General features: G+C 39.9%; 1 protein-coding gene across 1 annotated transcript in view; it reads right to left on the bottom strand.

Moving 5' to 3' along the window:
* The window catches only part of fam124a (family with sequence similarity 124 member A), a 31,577-nt gene that overhangs the window by 16,457 nt on the left and 5,651 nt on the right, over positions 1-9,469 (bottom strand). Inside the window, exon 2 of the mRNA XM_008432536.2 lies at positions 9,398-9,429. Coding sequence (XP_008430758.1) covers positions 9,398-9,429 — 32 coding nt within the window. The remainder of the gene's footprint in view (positions 1-9,397; positions 9,430-9,469) is intronic.

The raw sequence follows: 9,469 nt of genomic DNA, 5'->3' as shown, positions 1-9,469 counted from the left end.
CCAAATTATTTCACAATATTTACTTGCTTATTTGTTTTTTTTTCCTACTCGTTGCGGCACTTTGTAAAATCTTTCCCCCGCTGTTTCCTAAGATGTCGTTTCCAATTAGACGCCTCACATGCGATGAAGTTACTGTTCCTGCTCTGCATCTCGCTCTTCACAGAGGGAAAACTGCGCGTCTGCATCGATGCATATAATTAAATGAAACTGCATTGGCTGACACGAGAGAATCAACGCGGGTTTGTTTACTCGCTGGTCTGGAAGACAAACCAGAACACTAGTTGGCACTTTAGCTTGATGAGATTATTTACCAGCGACATAAGTGCGGTCTAATAACGGAGGGAAATCCAGACTTCTTTTCCCACAGAGCAACGCACAAAGAGTTCTGTATGTCTGTGCTGCCAAGCCTGACGTTTCACAGAAGATAAAAGTCAGGCTGAAATGCAGAGCCGCTGCTCATGGCCTGAAAATGCTGCTGGTTTCAGACGGAGGAGGAAGCATTTAGATTATTACCGGTTACTGCAGACTGTGAGCAAAGATTAGGAGACGAGACTTAGCACCAAAAGTCATGAGTGCCAGGAAATCTGAGTTGGGGCGTTTGGCTTGATAGGGCAACAACGGTCTCACAAACACGAGTACTGCACTCTAAGTGCAATCAGATTTTTAAAAAATAACAACGTGAAGGTCATTTTTACTGCAGCTCATTGGATTTTAGTTAAATTAGTACAGATTCAGGGACAGATTGCTGAACAGTGACATTTGTAGAAGCCATAAACACAAGACTGACCAGATGGGAAACAGAATAAGTTCCCTAAATCTGAAGGCTGAACGTAAAAACATGGACCTGAAGGAGACTGTTGTCTTGATACAGAAACCACAAGTCTGTTTCAGAGCGCGTGTTCCTGGAAAACACTCTAGAAAGGTTTTCAGTGGATGCGTCTTCTTTTTAAATGTGTTTAGTAAAGAGAGGCTGGAGTGTTTCTAGCTACAAAAAACACTAATTACTTTTTAAAAGTAACTATTATAGACAAGCAAAGAATGACGTTGTTTGCAGCAGCTGACYGCTGCCTCTACCACACTGCAAAAACTGAAATCTTAGTAAGATTAAATATCTTAAATTAAGGAGATTTTTCTTGTTTTCTTTCTGACAAGATAATTTTTCTCACCAAGAGAGATTTATGTTAGAATATTTTTCTTATTTTAAGTGTTTTTGTACTTAATTATCTCAGTAAGATATAAAAGCTTAATATTAAGAAAATATTACTTATTATGTGTAAATGTGTGCTAGAATCTAGAATATCAATATTTACCAATCAAACTTCAAGTCTAGAACTTATTTTATATAAGTAAAGATTTCTTATTTCAAGCACAGAAAGCGAAATCACATACTTAATGAAATGTCTTCAGATAATTAAAACAGACTATGTCCAAATGGAATCCTTTGTGTTTTTGTCAATGAAAAATAAAAAAAACCCCATGAACTTATACTCTTGTATAAGTTAGAGTGTACTGGAAATTATAATTTAATATTTAAACGGTTGACATTTAACAACAATTTCAGAGACAATATCAGTTCACTTAAGTGTTTAAGTGTTCCCTTTATTTTTTTAGCAGTATACATCATTGTTTAATTATTAAAACTACTATAAAATGACAGCTGAAATGGCTCCATGTCACTTTTTTTAATAATCTGTCAACATGTTCATTTCTGAGTGAGTGAGCGTCAGCAGCATGCTGCGCTTGGGCATTACGTCCTTACACATTACATACTTACCAGGCGGAAGAAAAAGTAGTTCCCATTAACAACGTTTCATTTAGGCAAGATCTCAATAATTTAGTTACTTTYTAACKTRCTCTHGTTAATCTACATTATCTCAAATTACTAAAGTGTTGAAAGTATTGATCCTTGGATCTGACAATAGATTTTAAAGAATTAAGTTCTRGTATCGGAAGAATCGATATTTCAGTATCAATCCGCACATCACTAACGGCAACGCCAGAGATCATTTAACTGCCCTGATTAACGGTTAATTCAGTTGGAACAGCCTAACTAAGCTTTTATCTACTGTACTTTTATAAGATTTTCTTTTGGCAAATTCTCTAATCTCGGTTGGACATGRATGAAGATGGAGGACTTTTTTACGTGTATAGGCCCTACAGCTGCTGTACTGAGAGGTAAGTTTAACGTTGTCTGTCTTTCTAAGATAAGCTAACTGAAGCTAGTTAGCATGTTGTGATATGCCAATTTTCATCCGCGGTTAAAGAGCCGCTCTTGTGAATATGAGCTTTGAACAGTCATTAACCACAATAGCTGTGGCTTAAAAATAATATMGACACGAGTTCTTGGTAGCTTCCGTTTTTTAACATAGCTAAGGTGGCTTCTCATTCGTAGCTTCTGATTCCGGAAATGGTTAAAGGGCAATTCCGCCTAGTATTTCACTAACTGGGGGTGTTTGATGTGCTGTAATTTAAAAACTTAAATGCAATGAGTCTAAAAGCCTAGGTTAGATATTCCACACTGTTAAACACTATTTTTGATTGGTGAATTTAAGTAGTCCTTGTTTGATTTAATTAAAATAACTTTCTTGCCATCTTGAATTCATGTAATATTGTAATTGAGCACATAAACTAAAATAAGACTTGTTTTATTTTTCAAGTAAACCAAACTGTTGCCATGGTGAGGCAAGACTTCCACATATAAAAGGCTATGGCTGATAGGAAGAAGTTCATTGTGGAGGAAGCTTATATTGTTGACATCTAATCCCAAGATTTTTTTTTGCTTTGGACAATTTGGTTTGCTTGACTCTTAGTGCGGCAGATGTGTCAGATCGTCATTGTTCTGTCATTTTACAGGATTGTTTCAGAATCAGATSCCCATCCAGACTTTAAATTCTGACCAGTAGTCATGTTTTATTGTGTTTATGTGAAACTTAATGCGTACTCTGTACACCTTGGAGCACTCGGTGGGCAGCTCTATGCTGTGCGGGAACGTTTTTTGAAGACTTTCAGTATTTTGGTGGTACCTCTTTACGCTACCATGCTGAACAGCTTAGCCACCGCCTTTCTCCTGGACCTAGGAAGTCCCATCTCTTTCAGTACTTCCGAATTTCCTTCATGCCACTTTCCTCTTGCCCCCAGTGGGAAACCGTAGGTTCGCACGTCGGACAGACCAAAGATGCTGCAGATCTGTTGGGCGAACTTTCCATACTTGTTGACCTCTACGCTTCAGGGTCGCCGGCCTCATTTCAAAGCAGATGGCTATATCTATCACCAGTCCTCTGCCATCCTTGATCATAATGAGGTCTGGAACTGCCGTTCCCAACAGTGGGCAAGAGATCCTTTTTTCCTGCTTAACCCTCCCGCCCAGGGAACGCCCAATGACTGCCAACATCCTGCAAATGCCGTTGTGGTTAGCCATTCTGTTTTTCTGAAAGTACTTGCATTGGCTCACAATGTGAGCAATGCCCTCCCATCCTTTGCCACATGCCCTGCAGGTGGTGTTCTTATGTCTCCCTCTTTGGAGGGTGGTCAGGGTGCCAACTGTGCTGGAGCGAAGTTGCAAAGCCAGGATATAATCAGATTCCTGCAGGTCCTTATGATCACACGGCCAGTTGTTGCTTATGGGGTCCTTTGCAAATGTGGTGAGGCCACGACCCTGGCATTTGAGACCGCACCATCGCCTGTACTCTGATTCCCTCCACTTCTTCCCAACTGCTGCCGGGTCAGTGAGTGCAAGCCTCTCTTGTAGCCCCCCCCCTCTCCCTCCTCCTCAGTGGCTATTCTCCACCTTCTAGCCATCTCCGACTTTGGTAGAAGCGAGGGGGCCAGAGTTCTACATTTGATATCTTTAACTTGCATCATTTTACACCACCTCTTCACCTGGCAGATTGGGATCTGCTTCTCCAATTTAGGCAGACCCAGTCCACCATCCACCCTGGCACTGTAGAAGAGGCCATCCGCGGTTGATGGGYCAAGGTGAAGCCAGGCTTTCACCCTGTTCCTGACTTCCGCGTCTGTTCTTCTCAGGTTTACCACACTGACCATGCTCATTTCCGCAGCATATACCACTCTTGGTATACCGTAGGTGATGAGCATTTTGATCTTTTGAGTGGGTTTGAGGGGGGCTCTGCTGATCTTGCGGAGTATTGGCGTTACTTCCTCTATTGGGCTAGAGGGCAAGATCCCCTTTCTCGGATTCACTTCAACTCCCAAGTACCTGTAGGACTGAGCCTCACTGATCATGGGGATGGGAGCAGTGTTTATCCTCCAGTCTGCACACTCGTTGATGGTCACACTCTGTTTGGAGGCTTTCAAGAAGAAGCCACCACACTTTTTAATTTTGACATCAAGTCCAGTGTTTTCCAGGAATTTCTCCAGTATTTTAAGGTTCCTCGCCATTCCAGACCAGGAATCGCTGAGTATGGCCAGATCATCGGCATAGGCGAGAGCGGTTATGGTCTGGCCGGAGAGGGTGTAACCACAGCCCCTTTAATCAAGGAATGCGAGGAGCGGGTCTAGGCAGAGGTTAAACAACAAAGGAGAAAGCGGGTCCTCTTGCTTGACACCCACCTTCAGCTCGATTGTTCGGGTCCGCCCCTCGCTCGTTAATACACTGGAGCCAGTGCGCTTGTACGCATCACCGATCAGATCACAGATGCCATCATCGACTTTCCTTAGCGCAAGCACTTCCTGGATGTGCTTGTATGAGATGGAGTCAAACGCCCGTGCCAGATCAATGAATACTACAGCTAGGGTCTCTCTCTCACGCACCGCTCTCCTTATTACGCAGAGCAGACAGCCCAGCTACTGCTTTGAGCTATCATATTGATAGAGTCCCACTGTAACTACATGAAGAGCAGAAAGGCAAAAAATATATATTTCTGTTCCATTATTCTCTATTTACACCTTTAAGTCTGAACGCTAAACACCAAAGTTAAATCCTTAGTTTGTGCACACAAAGCTAATAAAGCTCATTCTGATTTTATTAAGCTACTAAAGAAATTTTAGTAGCTTCTTCTACATTTATGTAACGCAAAACAACAACAATAAATGTTAAAGACAACAGTAAGAACTGTAAAAATCAAAAGGTAAATGACTTTAGCAGCAGTAGGAATAATTGTCGTTTTGTTTTGAATAAAAGCCATTAGATCATCTTATCTCAATACTCTCAAAACCCTTATACATTTACTCCATGATATCTAATTATAAGAGTCTCATATTGCCTCATGTCTTTCGTATAATTTCATTTATGTTTGGAATTTCTTGACCCTGTCCAAAATTACAAAAATGCACAGTGCACATTGCTTAGGTTTTAGATAGTTAACTTCATATCCAAATCCACATTGGGAATATTTTAAACTTAATCTTGTCCATCTAGCCGTTTACTGTCTTCAAAATGAAAAGGCCCGAAATAATGAAAACAAAACAGAGGAAAACTTCAGAAACATGGAAATAGCCGCACTAATTTACTATATTACTACTAGTTTGCTGACTGAGTCAAAGTAAAAGACTCAGAGTTATGAAAAATTGGCCCACGTTGCCTGACGGCATCGTTCGACTTCACTGTGCACAAGAATTAATGCACGATCACATTGAGACAGTTAGAGGGAAAAGTGGCTTCGATTAGCAAACAGCTGACTGCAGCGTTTCGAGCTGTGACCCCAGACTCGCGGTTCAGATCGCTTTTTGGCACACGAATAATTTGGTAGCACTTTATGTGAGCTGTCTTACAGCAGAATCTGGATCCGATCAGCTTAGCTAAACAGAAAGTACGTCCAGTTTTTTTGTGCGAGAGAGCTGAAGCTTCATTCACCCTGACGGCTCTCGAAGGAGCTTTGAATGACATCACTGCAATGCTTCTGCCGTCCAGAAGGAAACCCGCCGCTGTCTTTCAGACAATGAAGATGAGATGTACCATGTGGAGAATAAGCAAACAAACGGGCCAGTCAATGATAATAGAATGTGATAACGATGAAAAAACAACACGGCTTTGCCAAATGGTTAGGAAACCTGAATAAATCAAAGCGCATGTGATCTATGAAGTACAAGACTTGGAAATGAAACAAAGGCTGTAGTCTGACACTCGGCACGGAGTCGTTTAGCTGCAACAGTTTTGAAGTTTTCACATATTTGGCATCCAAACGCACAGTACACACAAAAAAAATGTATTGCTTGAATGCAGTAAAGCATGTTCAGAATGCAAAAACAAATTTCCTCGGATACGCCTTAAATATGCGTCTTGGCTCCGTGAGTAAAACATCTGCTGGTGACGGTGAGATCCCTGAAAATCCGAGCCTCCTCCGCGTCAACCCGCAAACCGCTATCTATCAATCTTTTCCGAGCCTCTGTGTTGCAAGAAAAGCCCTCAATAAGCCGAATCTCTTCTCCTTTTTTTTGTCACTTTGAAGATTTTCCTTCTGTTCCTCGTTTGCCTCTAATAAACACACTCAGTCGCTCACTCATTTTGTTGTCCTTTTTTGCTTTAGCGTTACCAGCAAAGCTGGCCGACTTCAACGCATCTCAAGTTAACACGTCGTCCAACTTTCTGTCTCCTGGATATTAGCCGTTCTTTGGACTTCCACGTATAAATTTACATCCACCATATATTGGTTGCTGTAGCTGAGACAAATCATGCAGCACATGTCCTCTTCTGTCTGTTTTTCCGTCTCTGTGAGTTCATACAGTCACAGTTCTTTCCTTTGGTCCAAAAACTCTCGTTACCCTGCAGCCAGCCTCATAATTCTTATATATGTGAATAGGCACATGAGGGAAACTAACGGAGACGACGGGGTCATAGGTCACTCAGACTCAGCTCAGACGCACCTCCTATGACTAGCAAACTCTCCTACATAATCTCCTTCATAGTGTTTAACATTATGGGGTCCTTTTAAAGAAGATAATATCAGGCATGTGCTTTTTAAACACCAGCTTTGGTTTTGCATTTAATCATGAGCTTTGGAACTTTTGTCAGTTTCTCTGATTTTACTTTTTGTAGGTATATGTTTGAGTAAAATGAACATTACTCTTTTATTCTATGAACTACTGACAACATGCCTTCGAACTCAAAAAGCAAAAATGTTGTATTTATTTGCAGAAAATGAGAAATGGTCAAAAAAGACGCAATGAAGACCTCAAATAATGCAAAAGCAAAACAAAATAAGTTCCTATTCATTTAGAAAGAACAACACTAAATGTTTTAACTCAGGAAGAGTTCAGAAATAAATACATATTTACACTTTTCCTTGAAGAATGAACATTTTGCCACATAACAGCCAGAAACTGCAACATATTTTATAAAGATTTTTTGTGATAGAGCAACATAAATTAGTGTATATTGCGAACTGAAAGAAAAAATGATACATGGTTTTAATTTTTTTTCATAAATAATTAAAAACACTTATTTAGCCGCCCTGGAATCACAGCTGGAAGTCTTTCCTAGTACAACTACAGGCTTGTAAACATCTAGCTGTTCTCTGACAACAAACCTTGGCGGAGCAGCTGGGTTTAAACTGACGTGAACTCTATTTGCAAAAAGGTTTGAGACTCATTATGCACCGTCCTCCTTTAGCTGTGCAACTTTGCACCGCTTTTGTGTGCATCACTTAAAACACGAACCAAATTAGTTTTTAACACAAAAGAATTCAAAAAAGTCCAAGAGTAAGCACTTTTCGCAAAGAACTGTGCAGGGTGTGTGTGGACTGTGTCCTATGGGGCATTTTGCTTCTGTGCCGACCTCCAGTTATGACAATAGTGAGCAGAAGTTCATCTGATACAACAGTGACAAAGGAAACATGAGAGGAAAAGCAAACCAGACAGCTGCTGATGAATTATTCTCTCTATGTGTGTGTGTGTGTGTGTCTTCTTCTTCCTGACTTGTGGGTGTGGTGCAGCTTGGGATGAGGCCGTGTCCTGAAGACCAGATTAATGGGCTAATATTAGATTTAATCCCTTCATTGTGAAAGGCCTACTGACCGAAGGCAGGTCGCGACCTCTGCAAACCAAGATCTTTAAATTAGCACTGCAGTTAATCACAGCTGAAGGTCCACCTGTTGTAGCTCTGTGTTGATTTGTCGCACAAGTCATAAGATCGGAAAATATGCAGATGCAAATGCAGAAGAAGAAAATATGTGTCAGTTTATTAAACAAAATGCACATGAGGCATCTAGATGGCTACATTATCATCTAGATTATTTGAATTTTTACTATAGTAAAATCATAAGGAGAAGGAAATGTACAAATAAAGTGCATTAACTTTCAAATGTACAGGTGTATAAGCTGTAAAGGTATCAGTCAGGAGAAGACTAAAAATATCCACCTCATTATACAGCTGTCGCTGTACAGTCATCAAGAATTGGAAAATATGTGGGGAAACAATGACATCACAAACAATAATGTTTCTTCAAAGTCTATGGAAAATGCAAGAAATTAGCTGGTAGGGAAAACTGMAAAGTTGGGTTGATACAAAAAAAAAGAAAATTCAAATAGATACCGATAAAAAGAAAAATACTCGATACCATTTTCAACAAAGTGGTGACAGATTTTGAAGGATTTGGTTCCTTTTTAGTTAAGAACAAAAAGTATGGCTAATTACAATATGACAATCTATTAACCTCATTATTGGAGCAAAACCAATAAGGAGGAGATAATTCAGCCCTCACTTATATAAAAATATATATTTCTAAAAAAATGTCACTTCTCTGTTTTCTTCAGGGTTTGTTGAAAAAAGGTGGATGAAGTTATAAGCAGTTATAAATTAAAATCAGTATAAAACCAAAAGGCAGGTGGAGACGTTTCATGTCATTTAAACATGAAGAAATGTGAAAATTTGGACTCAAGAAGCAAAAAAAAAATAAAAAGATATTTTGGATTTGAAGAGTTTATGAGGTAGAATGTCAAATAGATCAACATCAGCTCAATTTGACTCACCGTATTGAAGTGAATCGATAAGCGCTTCAGTAAAAAATGTTCAGGGATGAACAACCATGTTAATTCAACGGTGTTTTTGTAATTTTTCACATAAATTTTGTTTTTTAGCTAAATTAGACAGGATATTTACCAACATATCCTGTACAATTTAAAGATATATCCGTCTTTTTCATTTTTGTTTTTGCTCCAATTCCATTGTGCTACATAAAATACGGTAAACTGCATGCTGGTGCAATGAAAGCAACTGTGGAAAGCAAGCTGTTGGGTTATTTTCCTACACAAAAACCCTTTCCTGAAAACGTGCGGCTGGTTTCAGAGACCACTAAGCGCAAACAAAGCCCACCCCCCGACCACCCTTCTCCCCTCAGAGAAGATTTATTTGGTCAGGATGCTTTAAGGAGATAAAGTCCTGCCACCTGAGCTGAGTGTGAACGCGTTAGCGTTTGCTCTCCTTCGTGTCGAGGTTACTTACTGCTCGTCGAGGACAGAGGACTGTAATCAGATCTGCAGAGAAAAAGACAAAAGAGAAAAAAACAAAACAAAT

This window comes from Poecilia reticulata, linkage group LG2 (assembly GCF_000633615.1).
Source record: "Poecilia reticulata strain Guanapo linkage group LG2, Guppy_female_1.0+MT, whole genome shotgun sequence".
NCBI lineage: Eukaryota > Metazoa > Chordata > Actinopteri > Cyprinodontiformes > Poeciliidae > Poecilia > Poecilia reticulata.
Note: the sequence above shows the minus strand (reverse complement) of the source record. Positions and strands in the feature narration are given on the sequence as shown.